Genomic DNA, 21735 nt, shown 5'->3' with positions numbered 1-21735 from the left:
AAAACTTAAGTTACGATAGACAGAGAAAGACACGATAGACAGTCTCAGAGCTTGCTGTGAAGGGAAGGCTATGCCTTGGAACACTACAAGCAGTTTGAGTGCCGGAGCATGCAGTTTTCAGGAGCCTTGTTAGAGATGGGCCCCAGCCAAAGCCATAAACTCTGCTTTGGCCTCAGCGCTAGTTTCTGTGCTGAATAGTTCTCAGTGAATTGGTTTTGTTTATTTATTTCTAAGTGTGAGGTTTTAGTTATAAATTCAGAATGTGCCTTTAGGAAAAAAAAAAAAATATATATATATATATATATATATATTTCTGAAGTTTTATCAAGAATCAGTGTTGTTTTTCTTTGCCTCTTCCAGTTCCTAGGGATATTAGTGCAGATACGCGCTGATTCACTGTGTGCTGGAGCAAGTGGTATAGGAGTAACCATGCAGAACATTGAAAGAGAGAAGTTTTATCATTTTAGAATGATCTTAAAATGATAACAATCCTGTGAATAACAAATTCGCAAACCAATTTCTTGAGCAATTAGACTTAGCAATAGTAACCTTTGCCACTAGAAAACACGATCTACAGATTTTTGAAATGATACACAGCTGCCATTTCAGTGTTAAACATTATTGCTCTGTCCCCTTGCTCATCCAGTCATGAGTGAAGATAAATCTACACTATTTGTGATTTTTTTCCGTAAGAATTGCAGTTCATATGCAAATGTACAATCTCCTATGTGTATATATACATACATACTGTGTATATACAGTGTATTGGATGTATTTATAGCTCTGGAGAAAAGGCTAATGAAGAGAGCATATTCCGAAGTGAACAGTCACGCAAGTTCATTTGTTCCCTACATGCTGCAATAATACTAATAATACTACACCTTTTACTCTACAGAATGGCTTGTACTTGGGGAATTGTGTTTCATCCAATTTTCTTGCAAATAATGAACAAGTTCCCTCAGGTTCATTGGCACTATCTTGTGCACACTTTTTTGGTGTAAATTATTTATTCTACTAATTTAACAGCAAACAGTCCTGGATAGTGAGCTTAGTGAGGCAATTTCATACGTATTGGTTGTAGGTTAATTATTTAGGGATTGAGATATCTCTGGTAATGCCAAATAAGTACAGACCTAATCAGAGAAAGCAATTGAATGCGGCTAGGTTTTCCAAATCTCAGATTGTGCAACCATTATATGATGGTCATTAAGTTTGGTGCGTTATTGCAAAAGAACACGAATGTGTTTTGAGGTAGTCCACGCGTTAACCCTTATGGTTCCTGGCATTTCCCAGGTGATCGATGCTGATCACTCAGACCCAGCTGAGCAGAATACTCGTATCTCCATGTGCTGTTATTGTGGAAATGGAGATAGTTAAGGATGTTACTGGATACGCATCTCATGGGATGGCTTAACGGTTTGGGGGCTGATGAAATAGGGATGCTGAAGAATCAATGGGTAAATCATATTTAGCAACTAAAATAAACATCCTCTGGTTTTTGAAAGGTGTTGTGCAGCCACGGAGAGGACGTTGCTCAACTGTTATAATTTTTACAACTTTAGAGAAAGATGTTGGTGCTAATAGACTAAAAAACGTTAAATATCTTGAGTCCTATGTAGCATCACTATCAGGTGTCAGTTAAATGAAAATACCTATTTTTTAAAAATCAGTGAGGGGAAAATACTCCTAATCGGCATGAGGGTTTTTTCAGCTGACGTAAAACGAGTTAGGCAGCTCATTTGAGAGAATTGTAATCTCTGAGCAGAACCTGGGAAGATGATGAATGAAAAGCAGCGTAATGAGAAATCATTAAGGAATGTTTGGTGTTTAGAAAATGTTGATGCTGGGGCATAGTTGTTTCCAAGCTGTCACCTTTATTTCTACAGCAAAGTTAGTGCTCTGTGCTGTGTTGTGCTTTATTTCTTAAGTGGCATTCAAATCAGGGCCAAAAGGAAGGGCTAGTAACTCTTTATCTTATGTCCATGTTTTAGCATCTCTTCAGTAGCATTGGGGCACAGGTGGAGGGTTGGTCTGGTTTTCAAAACCACCAGTGCAGTAATCTGTTCTGCAGGGCATTTGTTTTGGTAGGGCTTGGACACATCTCTTGGGTGCGGATTCCTTTTTAATGTTAAATATAAACAAGATCCTAAAACATGACTTGAAATTGCAGCAGGTGGGGGTGAAGATCTGAGATGCTCCCTTTTTATCTAAAGCGTTTCATTCCACAGGTTTAGGTCAGCCTTCATGGCAGGGCTTGAGCCCTGCCGTGTTCTCCAAGGATCCATTTTGCAGGAGGAGGGAAGTTGTTCATTGCAAAGCTTTAGGATTCACGGGCTTTCCAGTGTAGAGGGTAGAGGACATGATGGTGAGATGACGATAGTGTGCATTGTTGAAGGGATGCACTGAAGCGTTCTGCACTAATTGGATTTTCTTTAGCACGAAAGCCTTCGTGCCAGATGTCTTGCACTGGTAAGAGAGATGAATAACTGAAGCCAGATCATTAACAAGCCCGATAGGATGGAGTCACTTAGCAGAAGATTGAAGGAAGCCTCATTTGCTGCCATGTAAGGGCATTGCACTAGCAAGGATTTCAAGAGTACAGCTAAATATGTTTCCCATTTCCCACTCAGTTGATCTGAGATGCATCCTAACAATATTTTACCCTATTTTGCCATGTAAAAATAAATACCATCCTCCGATGAGGATGAAAAGCTTGGATGGATCACCTGTCCTCTGGTAGGAAGACATGAGAATCTGCTGAGTTCTCCAGTTGCTGTGGGATTTTTGCTTTTGTGAGGAGAGAGCTAAGAAAACTCATGATCAGTGGAAGAAGGTAGGAGAATCTTGGACAGTATTTTAAAGATGAAGTTGCTTCAGGGAAGCAAGGAAGAGACTAGGGGCTGGAGTCCATTGCTAGTCCATGGCTGCCTTCTGAAGAGAAGTCTAGAAGATGGATGTTAAAATCTGTCCAAGGTTCTAATGAAGCTATGGAATAAAGAGCTTAGGGATCATTCAGCAACTTCTATTTTATGGAACTATGGAAACTAAAAATTAAAAACATGAAAGGAAGACTGTAAGAGTTGTAAGAGTGCATGAGGAATGTTGGCAAAAGTATGAAATAAAACATATACAGCTGTGTTGAGAAAAATACTTAACTCCATTTTAAATGCCATGAGTCATTAGGATGTTTCAAAAGGCAAAAACCAGAATGGTTTGGTTTTCTAGAAAAAAAGAAAAAAAAGAAAAAAGAGGAGGAAAACTGTCGCAGTTAATTGTAAACTGTTTTTAATTATAGGAGTATGCTGCACTTCTGCTGAGGTGCAGTCCCTGTGCTCTTAAATCCACCAGTTTAGGATCGTGCAGGTACACATGGAAATGGAAACACAGCTAATCAAAAGCTTCAGAGTTACACGGGGGGAGTGTAGGAAGGTTGGAAAGGGAAATGTGGAGGATTTGGAACAACTGGGCCTATGCTAGTTCTGGTGATTTTAGAATCTTATTTTGTTAAGACAGGGTGCCAAGGACAAGTAAGAAAAATGACTTTTTCGTAATTCAAGAGTTATGTGAGCTGGTAGGCTGGAAGAAAAGAAAGAAAATCTCGTCATGTTTGGACAGTATAGCTATTTTTCCTATAAAGCTGAGCACATATAGAAAACTGAGCTGTGCAGTGTAATTAAAATTGAGGAATACTGCGTCTAATTTAGTGGTGCTAGTTTGATCAGTGAGTGAGAGCAACACATGAAAGACACAACTTTGTGAAATGAATGGTTTCCTGGATGTGATAAACCACTTGTGCTTTCAGTGCGAGGCAGAAAAATGGATACAGACTTAGGGAGCTGTGATGGATGGGTCTTTAAAAGCCTCCCAGTTTTGGGAAAAAATAAATATTTATTTTACTAACCTAGACGGAGATGCTCTAGCCAGTCCAGTGTTTAAATTTATGCCTGCATTACACATCTTAGAGTTCTGTAAAGAGCTACCTGAAATGGCTGTAAATGAGTAAGCCGGGTGGTGGAAACAGTCGTAGTAAGGAACTCGACAAGCCCAACTTCATCCTGTTTAAGAAAATTCTGTTTTGAATTCTTTGTTTTCCTTTTCTGTCTGTGCATGTTAAATTATCAGTGCAGGATGCAGGGAAATTAGCAGATTATAAGGGTGCAGTTTTGTTGGATGTGACCCTGCACATCCAGCGTGTTGAATACGATGCCACTGGGTGACTATTCAGTAACAAAGCACTGCATCCCACCCTGTCAGGTTCCTTGTTTCTGCTTTGCTGATCTGAGCAGAGCTGCTTGCTGTAATATGACATGAGATGCAGCACTGTGTTTCTAGCAGCAGACTTGTTCATCTGCTCGCAGATGGAGTTCCCCCTTCTCTTTGTGGCATGGGCTGGGCGTTTTGCAGAGAGGATGCTGTAGACAGGCACAGCAGTCAGGATTTCAATCCCTTTCCTAACAAAGCTCAATGTAAGTCTGCAGAAAGTTGACGTAGCTTGTCTGGTAGGCTTTCTGCAGTAGTTGTTTTTTATTTCTGCTGTGAAGCAGAAATAAAATGTAGTGCAAACCAGTGTGCAAAAGGTGTCTGATGCTTTCCATTGTTTTACTGAGCTGTTTCCCAGTTTACCTCCTGGCTAGTGGCATGGAGATACAGCTCAGCCCATTTGCGTGAGAAGGAGAGCACGGGACTGGTCTGGATCCAACCAAAGTAATCAGAGAAACTTGAAGAGCGCCTGACAGATTCAGGGTTTCCTGGGTGGGATACAGCCCTTGAAATCCCCTCAAGAGAGTCATATTTTGTATTTCAGGGACATGTCTTTTAATGAATCCTCTCATTTGCACATTGTCCTGTAGTATGAAATGCTAAAAGGACAATCTACCTGCCTGTTTCACAAGGAGGTCAGCATTTGATAACTGCATTAAAATTGGCCTTTCCTAAATCCTCTCTCACCACAATCTTTGCCATCCCTCGCAATTTTCCTATGTTCTAATGCTCCACTGTGGAGAAAATGCTGAGTCTTCTGAGATTATTTCCAAACTGTCACCCACAACGAAGCTATTTTGTTTTTGTTTTGGACTGTTTCTTCCTCAGAAGCACGTGAATAGGTATCACAGATATGATACCATGTGGGAAAAATGTCTTTTTTTTTTTTCATGCTCATGCAAAACTCTTTTTTCTATTATCCTAAAAAAAAAAAAAAAAAAATCCCAACATTTTGGGCTTGTGAAAATGCCGTAAAGAATACATTCAAAATATTTAAATGTATTTGTAATCTAATTCTCCAGCCTAACATCCAGTTCGTTTTCAACGTGGCCTATCACTTCTGGTGTGACATTACTGAAAACCTTCTGATTAAAGCCAGCTCTCTTATGCATACTTTACCTCTGTGACCTATGAGTAGCTTGAAACCATTTGAACTCCGTCTAAATTGGATCCCCCTGGTTGTAAGTGTTACTGCGTGTCAGTTCTGTGTCAGTTGGATGGAAATCTTGCTGTAGAGGATGAAAGTTCACAGCTCAGTATTAATCTACTGGGCAAACTACATCTAATGCCTTCAGTTTTCTTGAAATACAGCTGCTGATGACCTCTGACAGGTAAAACACAATATAGGATTTTCTAATATTCATTTTTAGTATGGGTATTTAAAAAGTGTCATGTATCCTTCTTCTGTGCCAAATAAAGAAGAGACAAAATTAAGAATAGTGACGAGTAGGCGATCGGAAATGGAGACTTCTGTTAATAAAAGACGTCTGAGTCCATTACTACAGAATTGTCTTGTTCTCAAAACAGAACGTGCAAATCCTGGCTTCAGTAGAGGAAGCTGTGTACCACTGAGCTGCTGGCTGTGATTCCCCTGATGTCTGTAGGATGAAACATTCAAACTGGTGTGTGAAGAGGAGCTTAACAAAGGAAATAAAAATCCTGAACCTGCATGGCTTCTGGAGCAGGCAGCATAAACCATTGCGTGCTGGTGGGGTCTAGCCTTAACTCACAAATAAGAACTAATAATTTAGCACCAGAAACTGTTTAAAAGAGAATCTGTAGCGTTGTGTAAACTGGGTGACACCATTATCAACATCTCTGTTACAGTGCAACACCTTTGCTCTGTCAGCATTAGGGAGTCTTAAATTGTAAGTACGTTACTTTTGGGTTTGCTTTTGAAGTGACCTTTTTTGTACGGAGAATTCCAAGCTAGAGCAAAAGTTTAATGGGTGCAGGTTTGTAAGTTTGCAACTTGATCTCACTTTTGTTTAAACTAATGGTAAAACCTCTGCCTCTTTCAGTAGGAGCAAGATTTAAATATTTAGTTAGCATCTGAAAGGAAGCTGATCTTGTATTCCTTGCAAATCCCAGATTGTCTCTGAAAACAGTGGGGTTTGGCAAGAGGAAAGAAGTCTAAGATTTAGCGCTGGTTTATGGTGGGATAATGATGACACTGGGAGGGACACTTTTAAGGCACTAAGCGTGGATCAGATTCAGCTTTCGCAAAGCCATGTACCAGTCCTGTTGCCTTAAAGAGCGCTTTTGCTAGGTCTGAACGGAGCCTTGGCTGTGAGAGAAACCTGTGTTTAAAAGGAAAATGTAGTCTGTGGAGTGTGTTCCTATTTTATAGTATCTTTTGAGCCCTTTCAACTCCTCTTACTCCCTAGCTACAAGTGTGTCGTTACAAAGCATTGTAATTCGGTAAGTCAGATAAAGTATCTCGTGTGACTCTTCCCATCCTTGTTCCCTCTCAGGGAAGAACAAAACAACAGTAATAAACCAGTATAGGTACGGCCTGGGGTGTTTTAAGACACCACCTCTTGGATCACTTCCTGGGCAGTTTACGAGCATGTTTTTATGTGGTTTCCATTTTGAAATCCAGATTTTTTAAAATCCTGAGAGCCTGACTCCTTTTTCTGTGAGTCACACAAAGAAGTAGGTTTTTGATTCCAACATGTGGAGAATCCAAAGTCCAAAACCTTGGAGATCTCCCCTGCCAGAGGCTCTAACACCTGCTATCAGAAGGGAGCAGCAGAGCTCCCCGTGGTGCCATGCTCTGGTCACTCTTGTGTGGGAGAACAGAGCTCCTTCAGCGGCAGTGCCGCTGAGCTTTCCTGTAAACACGCACACACGTTCTGATGTGAATATAATGTAAGGGCATAAGCACTCTTACAAGAGTGTAGCAACAACAAAATGCAAGAAAAATGAAAAAAAAAAAAAAAAAAAAAAAAGAGGTTAAGCAGCTTGCAGACTGTGGCAATCTTGTTTGTGAGCTTTAATCATTGATTTTTGCTTCGTTAATTTGGCAGTATTGGACATAGTAATTAGCGTTCTGATCCAACAAGTATTTGGGAAAGAGCACCCCGATGAAAATCCATCAGATGAGTGAATGTTGGAAAATGACCTGTGCACAGTTACTCAGCTTCTGAACTGAAAGTACTAAAGCATGAACTGACAATTATGATCTCTTCCTTTACTGTTTTTGGCTCACAATGTTAATTAAAATGGAGAACTCCAGATAGGAAGAATAATTTACCCACGGAAGAACTTGCGTATATGTTAATTTTCTTTTTAAGTTGATAGTACACCACAGGTAACTTACATTGGAAAGAATGGAAAGTGTTCCTGAAACCAACAAGGAGGGATGAGGTAGTACGGTTTAATAGGCTTTGTTGCATAGAAATGGCTGGCTAACTGCTTGTTCTAAATAGGAAAGCATAACTGTCAGGCTGTTGGTTTATCTGGCATCTCGGCAGACACATCAGCTACTCTCAGAGTGTTTTCCATCCAGATTTGTTTTAGATACTGTAGAGTTTTGTAGGCTTAGCCCCATGCTGAACATGCCACTGGCCTGGTGGAGAGCTGGGATCTGAATCCCTTCTTTTTCCTTTGTCTTTTCCTCTGCCTTTTTTATGTTTTTAATTTTTTCTCCTCATTTCTCCTTTCCAGAAGTGAGACATCTCCATGAACACGTCATTGTGACAGTGAAGGTGCTCCAAAGAGACACTGTGGCTCTGCTTCTCTCAGCCGCTGTCAAAAGCTGTGTGCAGATCTGAAAGTGCAACAGGGATCAATGGGAATCCTATGTGGACAAAAGGCACCCTGGTTAAATTCAAAGTGAGTTTCATAAACTGATTTTAGAAACTGTGTTTCTTTTAAAACATATCTTTCAAACAAGATCACAGTTTTGAATTTGCAGTAATGACATCACGAAAGATAGAACTGCAGCTAATATTTCTGATAGGGAAAAATATATATGTAAATGGTAAATTTATACTACCCTGACAGAAGAATGCTTCTCAAGTGCAGAGTTTGGATTAACAGTAACTGACAGAAAAAATGACTTTTTAACGCACAGATTTTAAGATCACCTTATGGGAAAAGATGATACTAAAACCCATGTCAATCATGCATAGATTACTTCTGAAACTTGCATGTATTCCCAGTAAGTCCTCTCTAGGTTCCATTTACCTTTTTTCTACTAAGCTTCCTCTCTGTATATGCCCCAGTAAAAAGAAATCTTCTAGACATTTACTGGCACAACTTTCTAATTAGGTTTATTGATAATTAATCTGGATAAATCCATGTGCAAAAACATCTCATTATCATTCCTTTAAAGCATGATATAGGGTGTTTGTTTATAGATCTTTTTCCATTTCATGTTTTCTGCTCTGTGCATGCTATGGTGAGATTGTGGGGATAGCTTCGTTAAATTTTCAAGTCAGTCTGTGCTTTAAATAAATTAGTGCTTGATATATATGGCTGCATTGATGCTGACATTTGCCATTTGTACATAAAGATGTTATGACTGTAAGAAATATTTTGACACAAATATTTTTGTTTACAATGGCACAATTTTTATCATTTCTGTGTCTTTTTTTTTTTTTTTCCTCGTTACTTTCCGATTCTTGTCCAAGCACACTGCTCAGTGGCAGGAGGAATAACATATAGCTTGCAGACCATCATCTGCATTCTCTTTGCATTAGGTGTAACACTGGCATGAAAATCAGAGCCCTTGCTCCAATTTTTCCAGCTGTCTGTCTCCCTGTGATCTTTTTGTACAAATCTTCTGGCAAATCTTTGAATATGCAAGCTTATGTCCCTTTCTTGAGAGTGCACGTGTCTCAAAACATGGGTACAACTGAACAGAATCTTCATTTATTTATTTCCAGTACTTCAAGTGTGTTTAGTGATCTAAGCAAGTCCTTAAAACGTGTATCTTCCTCCTGTGTCCTCTTGTTCCCAGATTTCTATGTTTGTCTGGTTTGTTTTCATTCAAAATGTATGAATAAAGCGGTATCAGGATCTTTCCACTGCCATCTTCAGGTCTTTATTTATAGAGTGCTTTCACAGCTTCAGGAATTGTTAACTTTTGGGCAATAAATGTCATCTTACTTCTGAGGTTACATTTGTTTTATTTTTCTTAGCAATATTATTGCTTGAAAACTGTAATATGTTTTCTATTTTGGTCTTTTTCTGTTGCCCCGAGGGACTTGAGCTATTACCAGGATTTGCATTGGCCATGGTGCTGTTCTTACTCTGCACATGGTTACGGGTAGACAGGCGGGAGTGCCAGGGCCAAACATGGTATTCTATTGGAAGAGCTCGTGCCAAGATTCAGGCTTGAACAATTTGGAGGAGACATGATGTCACTGTCTCCATAAAGTGAATTTGGACAGGAACAGCGCATTGTATTTTGGGTATGTGTTTCAAAAATAACAATGAAAATAACATCTTGTATGTTTCCCTAATTTCTGCATTTAGTCTCTGGTTTCACAGCCCTTGCTCTGCATTTCTTGTGTCCTAGTAATATTTCTGTTTCATTATTTTTCAAGCAGAGTTTGATGACACCGATTTAGCAGTTTCTCACAGTTCACTGCCTCAGTTTTCATCAAATTACACTTCTAGTTATACTAGACACCTTCATCATCAATTTCCATATGCCTCAAAGACATGCAGGGGCCAGTTTGCCAAGGCTGAACTCAAATGCTAGACAATAACTGGAATAGAGGATTTTTTTCCTGGGGCGTCTGAGTGTAGAATCCAACAGCACAGGATCTTTCAGCAGTGAACAAGCAGTTTCAGCCTGTACGCATTCAAAATCTAGACAATAGCTGCTATGCGATATTGATTTTAAAACATCAAATCAAGTGACAAAAATGGTCATTCATCAGAGATTATGCCTTAAGATCTTATCTATTTCTTTCCAGAAACCTATCTTACACTAAACAGACCTGTGTGTGAATTCAAGCTTCACTCTTTCACCATAGAATTTGGGCTTCATAAGCATCCTGTGTGAGTATCACAGAATTTGATTATTAGGGTAGTTAACACATAATGAAGACTTTGGCTTCGGGCTCTAGGTTTCCATGTGCTTTCAGATCAACAGTGGTGTTGTGGACATTCAAAGTGATGAGACTCCTGAAAACATGAAAATTTTTTCCTTCCTTTAGGAAGTCTTGTTCTTAGCTGCATGCTCAAAACAAAAAAGATCTTCGTATTGGAATGCCTGTCCCCTTCTAAGGCTTTTCACTATAATTATCCTACAGTTCCCTACAATTTTCTATAAAGGGAACACACTCCTGGCCCAAAAGTAATTTGGAGTCCATAAACTGGAACTAGAATTAAGTGTGCTGGAGATTATGTTTGTAACTTCTGTCAAAAATGTAAGTTAATTATGCAAGGCATGAAGTGAAGCTGTGGTGTTTGTTTGTTTGGATGTAAAGAGGTTAACTGTGAGTAACTGTTGACAAAAGTCATCAGCAACAGCTGAATTAGCAGTTGGATCTGTAGTTTTAAAAAGAAAAATTCAAGATAGCCTAGGAGTGATACTCTCTTTTCAGCATTGCCATGTAGACTTCTTAATTTGTGCTGTGAGCTGAGGTCTGTTTCAGTTTTGCAATTTGCTTTCCATGTGGAATTTTGACTGATGTTGAGAATTTCATAGGTAGCTTTCAGTACAATGGGGACCTTCTCTCAGGAACAGAATGATTTTTCTCCATCGACAGAGTTTCTACTCATCTGTAGAATGATCTGTAGATCTGTAATTTGCAGTGTGCGCTTCATGTGATAGAAACCCACTTCACTACACATTGTCTCTGAAATCAGAAGGACATGAGTAGAGGGAGGGTGTAGTCAGGAAGCTTCCTGATATTGCCTTGACTACTCAGAACTCCTGGGTATGAAGTTCATCTTACATCTCTGACCAGAAATGCACTGTGGACAGTCTGCCACAGGATGAAGCAATGTGTGTGATGAAAAGGGACAGCGGTTGTTGAGTAAGTGAAAGTTCAAGCAGAAGAGAGGTTCATCATTCTCTCTGCTGTAGTAGCGAATGCCTGTTTCCTGCCAGAACCTGAGGTTTGGGAATTATTTGGTACAATGGGATTTGGGTGGCTAAACTGCAGTAGGAATAAACTGAAGACTTTCTGATGCATTGGCCTGGGCTGAATACATTGTAGACCAATTAGCTGATAAAAAGATCACTTGAGAAAAAGTCATCTACCTTCTCCCAAACAGGTAAATCAATACCCAACAAATAGGATGTTTGACCACCTCACATTGCTTTCCTTATTCACTGCCACAGCTTGTTGACCAGAAGGTGAACACCAAAATCTTTTCCTTGTAGCGTGTCCTGAGCCTTCACTATCTGGGAGCAAACCTAACTGTTCCCGCAGTAATATCTTTGTAATAACTGCCATGCATCAAACAGTACTTGCATCTTTATGTACATACAAAGCTGAAGTCACTGCCTGCTCTGTTATGAAGGAATAAATCACCCAGACATCCTTCTCAATTGTGAAAAATTTCAGATCCCCCCAAAACTTAATAGGAATGGTTTCTTCTCTAGCTACCTTGACTAGCAGTTAGACTGGGAGATTTTAGAAGGGCAAATGATTCACCTACAGCTTTTTTGCATCAGTTTTTATTTCTACAGAGAGCAAGTAGGAAAGTTCCAATCAAATATTTAATTTAATTTAATAGGGGCAAGGCGGCAGACAACCATTATCCTGTGACAATGTTCTGGTCCATCGAATATAAAAAGAATGCCCAGGGGACAACTGATGATATTTCCTTCAGTAGTCTTACTTGATGCTCTATCAGCATTATAATGATGTGTTCCTCTCTGTCTGCAGATTTCTGACAGAAGGCTTCAGTTTTACTTCCTTAAGAGAATTGTCCTTTTGCTGAAAAAGCTGGGGCACTTCTTTGGAGGGGCCATGGTTTCTTCCTCAGGATGTAGTGTTTGCTGGAGTGCTGAACTGGTTAGTGTACGGGCCCATATAGTGAGAGAAAAAGTCAGATAAAAAAATGGTAACAGCAGAGCCTACAAAAATCTAAAGCCAAGGAGTATTGTATTTTTTTTTATATTTTTTTTTTTAGGGTTTAATTTTTTGTTAGTTCTATTCTTTGATTTTCTACGTGAAAGCAACTCCAAGTGATACAAGAACAATGTGTATCTTCAAAGCTCGAATCCTGGTTTTGTTTGCTTGGTTTGGTTTCGGGTACTGTGTTCTTCTGTTGGATGCCTGGCGTTGGGCAGCAGGCACACCAAATACTTGATGACTTTCAGGCTACAAATGGAGGAGGAGAGCAATAGAGAACTGTTCATCTATCCAGCTACACTGTGCAAATTTGAGATGTAGTATTTGCTCGGTGGGGCATAAAGGCTAAGCTAACGTGGTGTTCTCCAGTTGTCTTCTGTTCTGTACTTACTGGAGAATTGTTGCTTCAATGAGGGGAACAAGCCCGTTAAAAATCCAGTTTTTGGCAGAATTGCTGCAGCATGTGGTGAAATACGCTCAGTCTGGTGACTTCAGTGTAGGCTGCCACCAGTGGATGCCCACTGGATCAATTTCTGCTTTCTTGAAATATGTATTGTCTAGCGCTGTAGGTAATTTACTAGTGCACCACCATGCCCCAGTCTCTGAAAGCTGAAACTGAGTTCTCTCTGCAATACAAATGAGAACCCTCATTGCTGTTGTCTTAAACTGGCCAAAAATCCAGGTAATGCATGTACTCAAACCAAACCAAACAAAAAAGGAAAGAAAAGAAAAAAAAAAAAAAAGGCAAGACCAAACAAACAAAAAGGTTGCAAAAAAAAAAACAAAAACAAAAACAAAAAAAAACCTCTGATACTGTGTCCAGACTCAGAGATAACGTGGATCAGTGGCCTTTTTCTGAAACCATAACATAGTGTGCGTCCCTCTTGCTCCTGCACTGCTGACTGGAGTGCCCCGTGTTATGGTAGTGAAAGCTTTCAAGAGACTGTTTTGAACTGGGCTGGGGAAACTGAACTGCTTTAAAAGCTTATTTGGAGGAGGCTTTTTTGAAAACATTTTTTTTTTCTTATGTGGTTTGTGTCCTTAAAGAATGGGAGCAAAAAATAAATGGTAAAGGAGTGGAGGAGTTGTGGAAACAACCTCGAAGTAGCACTGTCAGTCATTTTATACTGTGAAACATGGGCTTGTAATCAGCTCTTGCTTCCTTGGGTCAGATGTTGGAATATTCTTGAGATACCTCACTTTGTGAGTAGCTTCAACACATGATATGCAGCAAACCATGGAGCACAGTAAGGCACCACATGATAGAGTACATCCTAACCGGGTAGGATCTCGGTCAGGCTAATACTGCAATCATAGACTGATGTCACGATGTGCAGTTGGAAAGTTGTGTGTGTGGTTTGTTTATTTTTTTTTTCTTTTCTATGTAAAAGATTAAAAGGTGTCCACAGATATTTAGGGAAGGTTTGTCCAAAAGTGAAAATCAAAGTGAGACAGGCTTCCCTAGTTCACTCTGAACTGCTGTGTGTGTATCTCAAAAGTTTATAGTTTTTTTCTTGTGCTTGGCAGAAACTGGAGATGATAATACCTATGAAAGTACTATCAGAGATTGCAGGATAGGTTTTGGAGAATCTGTATGCTTTTCACGACACTGTAGCATTTCATAATTTTTAATGTGCATCAGCTGCATCTGTGCATTTGATGATGCTTGCCTTGGATTTGTAAAAGAGAAAGAAAAAAATCCAGAACAAACTGAACGTGACTGCAGTTTCATGTATAATACACACTTGAAACGTTATGAATAGGAAGTATTAAAGTAAACAAAAGCTGCTTGTTCACTATTTTGAGTTTCACCCAACTAGAAAAATCAGTCCTGTGACACAATAAACAGCTTCTTTACTTTTTAATTTTCCAAATTTCTTTGAGATCCTCTTGTCAAGTGTGTATTTGTTAGTAAGTCCATGTTCCAGCCACAATAAAGACATTTTCTTTTTCTGTACTTACATACTTGCATTTTGAGGCTGCTCTTTTGAACTAGAAAGGAAAGGCAGCAAAATAGAACTCTTTTCCTCAGAAAAGCCTGTAATCAATTTAAGGAAACAATTTTTCCCTCTTGTAGCAACTCCACAGACAATGCACTGCTAAAAGTGGGTAGTTTGGAACACACAGTGTTCTTGGGGAAACTGAAAACAAGCAGTTTGTTAAAAGGAAGAATTTCGTTATGTGCTCTTGTCAGAAAATGTTTCTGAGTTTGTGGAGTCGCTTATTAGAAACAGTGCTCCCAGTGCCTGTGTTACGGCTGAACGTGCAGGATCGTGAAAAAGGTGTGACCTTGGAATCAGGACCCACGCTTGATTCATGGTGGCAAAAGCCAAGCGAGGCTAACTTTGAAGCCATACACTTTATTTTATGTAAGGACTAGTAAATTAGGTAAATGCTTATTTCAGTACGAGGACACCGAGACGCTGGGGTAATGTGTCTGATCTGTCTCTGACTGTACAAGCTATCAGAGAGGAGGTCTTTGAGCTTTCAGTCACCTTACCCATATTTCCTCCTCATTCTTCGTTCTGTGCCAGCTCACATTTCTAGTGCTGAGGGCTCTGGATGCAGTACGAAGGCAAACACAGGAAAAGTCCTGCTGCTGCGGCTGCCGAGAAGGGGCACAGCCGGTTCTGTACAGAACCCGCTCACCCTCACTCCCCATATTTTTATATTGAAGCAGGCAGTGGCACCAAGGAAGCTATCCTGTCCCCTTTGTGTCCTCAGTTGCTCATCCTGCCCCCTGCCTCATTGCAGCACAAGCGTGTGTGCAGTCGTGAGGTGGAGGGGTTGCGGAGACGGATGGGTGAGGAAACGGGCTGCGTTTCCCCGGCGCTGATCTCCGTCCCAGGTGGGGTTCCTTGTTCTTGCACAAGGGCTCATGCAGGGACAGAAGGTGGCTGAGTGCTGGATATTTTCCAGCAGCATCAGGGGCAGGCAGCTAAATATATTTGTGAAACTATGGCCGCAGCCTCCATGCCAGGCAAAGATTCCCTGAAAACATTGCTTCAGTTTGGTGAGGAGGACGAGTAACTGTGGGCCGTTTTGTCAGAAACAGGAGAGGAGGAATTTCCCTTTGCTGGTTCACAGTGTTTACTTCTATTAAAAGGGAAAATGGCAATAGAAGATCAGAAAAATCTGATGTCAAATTGGAAAAAAAGAAAAACAAAACAAACCATGCAATGTATTTTTTTTTTTTTTTTTTTTCCCAGGCTGATTTTTCATAGTTTGCTGTGCTTCTAGAGGGGACCATCCATCCTCGTGGGTTTCTGTCTGACAATACCCCGGACCCTTCTCATTGTTTTCAGCAACAAAGGAAAACCTGCCGAGTTGCCATGCATATCCAAAGGTTGGTCAGAGTCAAAATTATTTATTTAGCATACGTGGGGCACAGCGTGCTTTGAGCAGCCTGCTAGGAGCTTTCATATTTTTTTCCGTCAGCTCCTTTTGGCTGTTTTTCCCTTGCACTCTGCGGCTGTGGGGAAGTCTCCCTTCCCATTTGTTTCTGGGAAGCAGGAACCCCAACACGGCTCCTCTCCACTTCTTCACTTTGTCCCTGTTGCGGCTCTTGACACAAAATGTGGGTTTTGAAAGGAAAAAAAAAAAAAAAAAGGAAACAAACAAAAAAAGACACCAGCAGGCTCCCTGAACACGCAGAAACCCCCTGCTTACCCTCTTCCCAAAGGGTATCGCTGCCGGGCGCTGCTTTTTCCCTCCCGGCGGCCGAGCTTGGCTCAGCCACCTCAGGAGCCGGCTGCGGGGAGGCGCTGCCCGCCCGGAGCCCCGCGGGGGGCTGTGGGGCCGCTGCCCCTCACCCTACATCGCCCCCCAGGGTTGGGGCTGGGGTCGAGCCCCGGGGCCCGGCCGCTGCTCGGGGCGGCCTGTGCGGCCGGGCTGGGCGGGGGGAGGCTGTGCCGCACTTGGGAAATGGAAATGCAGCAGCGATTCCTCCCTCCCTCCCTCTCTCCCTGCCTCCTTCCCTGCCTGCCTGCCCGGGGGGGTGAAGTGCAAGGCGGCGGGAGGAGCCGTGTGTGTGTGTGTGTGTGTGTGTGTGTGTGTGCGTGCGAGCAGCGCTCCGTGGCCGCCGTGTTTCCTGGTGCCTGCTCCCTGACCCCAGTGGCAGCCCCGCTCACTGCACCGCGCCCGGCCCCGCTCCCGGCCTCCTCCCTCAGCCCCGGCCTCGGGCAGCGCCGAGGGCTCAGCCCCAGGCTCTGCCCCCGCCGCCCCATGGAGCGGCCCCGCCGCCCGCAGGGAAGAAGGTGAGCGGGGACCGGGGGGGGGGTGGTTGGGGCTGGGAGGCACAAAGCGCCGGGTTACAAAGCGGCGGGGCCGTGCCGTGCCACCGGCGGCTGCGGGGGGGCGGCTCCAGCCTCCTGCACACAATGACCGGGGCGAGCCCGGCGTGACCGCCCCCGAGCCGGGTCGGGTCGGGGCGAGCCGGGGGTGCGCGGCGGCGCTGAACCGGCCCTGCCCGGGCCGTGCCCCCGCTGCCCTCCGCGCCCGGAGGGGAGGCCAGGCCGAGCCGAGCTGGCAGCCGGCCCCCCCCCCGGTGTCCCCGTCCCCCTCCCCAGGCGGTGCAGCCCCGCTGTATGGACGGGGGGGGACACACACACAGCGCTGCAAACTTTGCTCGCAGCAGCCGGCGCGGAGCGGAGCCGCGGGGATGGCGAGGCGGGGGCAGGGCAGAGCCCCGCAGAGCCGGGCTGGGGGCGCGGGGCGCGGGGCGGGGGCTGCGGCACACGCCGGGACGGGGCCGCGCCGGAGCCATTGGCCGCCCGCAGCCATCAATCAGCGGGGGGCGAGCCCGGAGCCCCGCGGGGCCGCGGCCGGGGCGGCCCCGGGAGCCCCAAGCGGCGGCCGGAGGTGTGGGGAGCGGCCGGGGCCCGGCGGGGAGGGCGGGGGGGGGGGGGGGGCGAAGCGGGGCCGGCCCCCCGGGCTGGGGGGCTGGGGAGGGGGGAGGAGAAGGGGAGAGAAGGCGCGGCCCCCGCTGCCGTGCCCGGGCGGCCGGGGGCTGGAGCCCGGAGTTGGGCGCTAAGTGCGGCCGGGGAGCGCCGCCGGGGCGAGCGGTAACGAGGGGGGGGCGGCGGGGCCGGGGCCGGGGTTGGGGTTGGGGTTGGGGCTGTGCCGGCAGCCGGGGGGGCCGGGGAGGCACCGCTCTGGCAGCCGAGGGGGGTGCGGTGCTCGCAGCGTGCGCCTCCATGGCTGTGCGCGGAGCCTGCGCGGGCAGTGCGCCCGGGGATGCAGCCCCGCGCTCCGAAACGACCCCTCGGGGCATAGATCGCCTTCGGGTCCCGCTAGCCTGCTGTAAAAGGAGCTGCCCCTAAGTTTGTGCCGGCCCTTGTATGGGGAAAGAGGCTCGCAGCGGTTCGCACCTCGAAAAGCGAGCGGATTTATACAATAGCGCATCTCGCTGTCAGTCCAAACCCACGCTGGAAAATGATTGTTGCAGCCGGGGTAAGCTGTGCGTGGGGAGCCGCAGCGGGCTGCGATTGTTTATGTGGGGTTTCAGGCCGGTTGTTCGTAATCCAGCGTTAGCATATCGAGTGTGTGAAATTGTTTCACTTGACAGATGTGAGAAATAATGCGACTTCCATTCTTTGCTACTCGTCTCTTGCATGTAATCGTCGAAGAGTGATTGCCTTTGGAGAAAGAATGGTAGCGATGCAAAGTAGCCTTTTTTTTTTTTTTGTTTGTTTGTTTTTAAAACCTTGGGCCTAAAATATATTTAAAGTTGAGAAACATTCAGGTCCTTTTTGCTATTTTCTTCAGAGAGCTCATTAAAGAAGGTATTAATTAGGCACTTCTGCTAGGTGGGCTGTAGTACGGAATAGTGCACTACAGGGAATGTAGAGAATTGACACAGAAGTCAGCTACTTTTTTTCCAGTCCGGCGTTTGTTGTTGAATTTCATTTTAAAAGATGCTTTGCTTGGCTTTGTCTTGATTCAAGTAGAGAGGTTTATTCTCAAGATTAAAGGCTGGCATAGTGGGAAGCAATTGTAGCTTATATGCTTAAAATCATACAAAAGTCAACTTTAAAGTATCTAATAGAGCTATTCGAATATCCTCTTATCATTTGTTTTATTCCCGTTGTGGTAATTTCTTTCTGTAACACAAAGGTTATAAACCTTGTAAAAACGCTTATTGTCTTTATGTATGATTCACTCTTACAAACAAATTGGATTTCTTTTTTCCCAACGAGTGAACTATAATGTAAAACTTAATGCTCTGACCTTTCTTACGCTAGATTACTGAAAATAGTGTGATTTAGCTTTTCTGAAAGTCCAGGCATATTTTTGTTGTTGCTTTAACGTGTTATTCTATATAGTAGCTTTTAATTGCAGAAATATAACATGGATGCGTAATTTTCATACCACTTAATTTATGCAAACGCTGAAGTTCTTGCTGCCTAAAAGAAAAACTTATTTTTTTTTCCTGGGAGCTTTGATGGCGAGCATTCTTGTTAATGACAGTCATTTCTCCAACAGGAAGATGTTTTCATTTGTATTTACTTTTCAGTGCAGGGCAATTATGCTGTTCTGTGTTGCACACTCCTCGTAGTTTGTATCTCAAAAGAATTACAGTGCTTGGAACAGGACTGCAATTTGAAGCAGGTGTTGTGTTTTACTGTTATGCAAAATAACACTGAAATATAATTGTAAGGGAAATTAAGGAAACAGCTGCAAACCTGGTATGGTAACCACCACATTACGATTCGGAAGCAGTTGTTGCAGATATCTTAAAACACAGCCGAGATTTAGTTGAATAAAGCTCACCTTGCTGATTTTTTCCCCCTGAAACTATTGTGCTTGGTTTTAGGAGAGTGGGTTAGTGCAAAGGCCAGACCACAACCTTAGTTACTGAGATGGACTGACTGGCTCAGCAATGGCTCGGTTTTTAAATGGGAACTTCATGGCTGAGTTTCATCTTGCGTTTAAAAAAAAAATAATAATAAAGAAGATGAGGAATAGAACCCAATTACTGGAATGAAGGTTGCCGAATGTCTTAACCCAGCTAACATATGGAAGCCTACGTAGGCCTGAGGTTGTAAAATAATAAAATAAATGGCCTATAGCAGGCCATCTGCCATTTGCAGGGCATTTTTATTGTACTTCATGCCAAACTGGAAATTAGTCTTTGTATTAAAAATATATTTTGAATACAAATCAAAGATTCCAAATGTTTAATGCTACACATGGCAAACACATTTCGATCTGGGAGCTAAGAGAAGTCCAGGAATATCACACTGGAAAAACATTGCTTAGTTTGATGCCCAGGGATCAAATCATCCTCTTTTTCTTATCTCTTTGTCTTTCCAGCAAGTGCTGGCTTAGTTTTGTAAAGTACGCGCTAGATATAAAAATGTTGCTATTGTGTGAAGCAACTAAAGAGCAGATCGAGTGATACGGGGTGCGATAATTTCACTGAAGTCGTGGCAGCGATGGTAGTGTGCAGCAGCTGAGGGTCTACCTCATGAGCAATGCTTTTAAAGAGTTGCTCGTCTTGAAAGTATTCTTCAAATACAAGCAGATCAATTTTCACAAAGTCCTTCCGAAGGCAGGCAGCTGAGGTAACCTTAGTTTATCGATTCAAGAAATTGAGACTCAAATTGTGTGTGGGGAACTCGACAGAGATCAGATTTGGGGAGTTGCTGGCTCTTCAGCTTATCCTTTTATTGTAGAAGGCTTCCAGCCGTAGTGCAAAAGTATATTTAAGAGCACTTGGAAGAAGTGAAAGATCAGGATGCCTAGAGAGGGAAAAAACCTTTCTTTCATCGTATGCAGAAATAGTTGTGCATGAAATTGCTCTGAAATTTACTGGACAAATCATTTCTGTCTGATGATGAATCCAAACCAGTTTAATTGCTAGTGGACTGTAACGTGGTCATTCTGTTGGGTGTTGCCTAGATGTTAGCCTTGCTGCAGGCAGATAAATACATTGATGCAAAGGTATTTGAATGCACCTTTTGCTGTGCAACTGTAGGTTTTTCTGCCTTGAGTCGGCTTCCCCAAAGTCCGTCAGATGTAACTCATTTTGTAAAGCTAAAACGGGGCCTTGAAAACAAGTGTGTGTATTTGCGGAAAGCCATTTGTCCTTCAGGAAACTAGGTCCACTTGTTAATTTTCATGGTTGCAATTAGCACAAGATGTTACTTAAAATAAAGGATAGTAAATACGGAGTACTTAAGTGGGGCTTTCCACACAAATAGATTTCTAGTAAATAAAGCCTTATTTTAAGTATTATTATTTTTTTTAAATCTATGTAATAGTGATGGAGTTAAACGATGAAGGGGTGAATACAGTAGTGAATAGTAATGCATAGTGTTGGGTGATGTGTACATAAAAATAAAGAAAAAAAAAACACTCTGGAAATGGGGAGAGGACAGAGTAATGGCTGTGCCTGCTTGTGTCTCCTTCAAGGTTTTAGCAGTATGCGCTGTTCTCTCCTCACAGAGGTCTGCGGCGTTGATGAGGAGCTGCTGGGATTCGGGAGCTGCCGGGAACACAATGCCCTGCCCCGCTCTTGGCCTTGGGAAGCTGTGAATTGCTCATGTCCATAAGGAGGAAGGATGGCTCATGGAATTCCTTCACAAGGCAAAGTTACCATAACGGTGGATGAGTACAGCTCCAACCCAACGCAGGCGTTTACACACTACAACATTAATCAGAGCAGGTTCCAGCCTCCACATGTGCATATGTAAGTATTACTAACGTTGCCTCTGTGTGTGTGTGTGTGTGTGCGTGCTTAAATGGAGAACTGCTGCTGAAGGAGTGGGCTGAAAACTGGAAAAATTGGTTAGTCACGTTAGCTCATAGGCAAAATGGCTATCGGCTTTCCACACAGCATGCGGGAGAAGTCCTGCTCCATCAGCTCCTGGAGGAAAGCTGTGCCCCGACTTCCAGAAGCGTCCCTCGGCGAGGTTCGGCGGGGTACTGTACGTTTTCTGAAAGTTGGCACTTTGCTGGTCGCACTGTAACTTGCCTGAGGGACCCACGGCTTGAAAATTTCAGCTCCCTTCCCCCGCCCCTTACACTCAGCTGCGAAATAGGCCTAATTGGGACTAATTGTCCCCCCTGATCACTGAGCCCTTTGTCCTCCTGGTTGTGAGGGGAACGTGTGCCGCATGCTGCGCTCCACGCAAGCCGGGGCACAAAGGAGTGGGAGCCTGCTGAACAATTGCTCCCAAGAAATACAAATACTGCGGTAAAATAACGGGCATGGCCTGAACTGAAACCACCACAAGCATGGGAAGTGGCGAGCTCTGGGCCGCCTTACCTCACCTTGTTATTCTTGGGCATTGTGTGACTGGCGAGATCGCTCTGCTGCCCGCACCTAGGCACAATGGTTCCTGTTAAGCTAAGCACCGGCTTTAAGTCTGAATTTCCTTCCCATTGTTTCGTAGGTTTGATCTTTATCAGTTATTTCTGTTAAGGT

The 21735-nt window shown here is 43.4% G+C and overlaps 1 protein-coding gene across 3 annotated transcripts in view; it reads left to right on the top strand.

Annotated features, from left to right (window-relative positions):
* Nucleotides 1-16411: 16411 nt before the first annotated feature.
* Nucleotides 16412-21735, top strand: part of MPPED2 (metallophosphoesterase domain containing 2) — a 99314-nt gene continuing 93990 nt past the window's right edge. Inside the window, exons 1-2 of one of the 3 annotated variants that reach the window (XM_082761215.1) lie at nucleotides 16412-16561; nucleotides 20754-20997. In XM_082761215.1, the coding sequence (XP_082617341.1) occupies nucleotides 20870-20997 (128 nt within the window). In that variant the 5' untranslated portion in view covers nucleotides 16412-16561; nucleotides 20754-20869. Of the gene's footprint in view, nucleotides 16562-17084; nucleotides 17166-17602; nucleotides 17757-20753; nucleotides 20998-21735 lie in introns of those variants that run through there. The other 2 variants (XM_082761216.1, XM_082761217.1) reach the window with 2 other exon arrangements.

The sequence above is a fragment of the Aythya marila genome, assembly GCF_965140915.1.
Source record: "Aythya marila genome assembly, chromosome: 5".
NCBI lineage: Eukaryota > Metazoa > Chordata > Aves > Anseriformes > Anatidae > Aythya > Aythya marila.
Note: the sequence above shows the minus strand (reverse complement) of the source record. Positions and strands in the feature narration are given on the sequence as shown.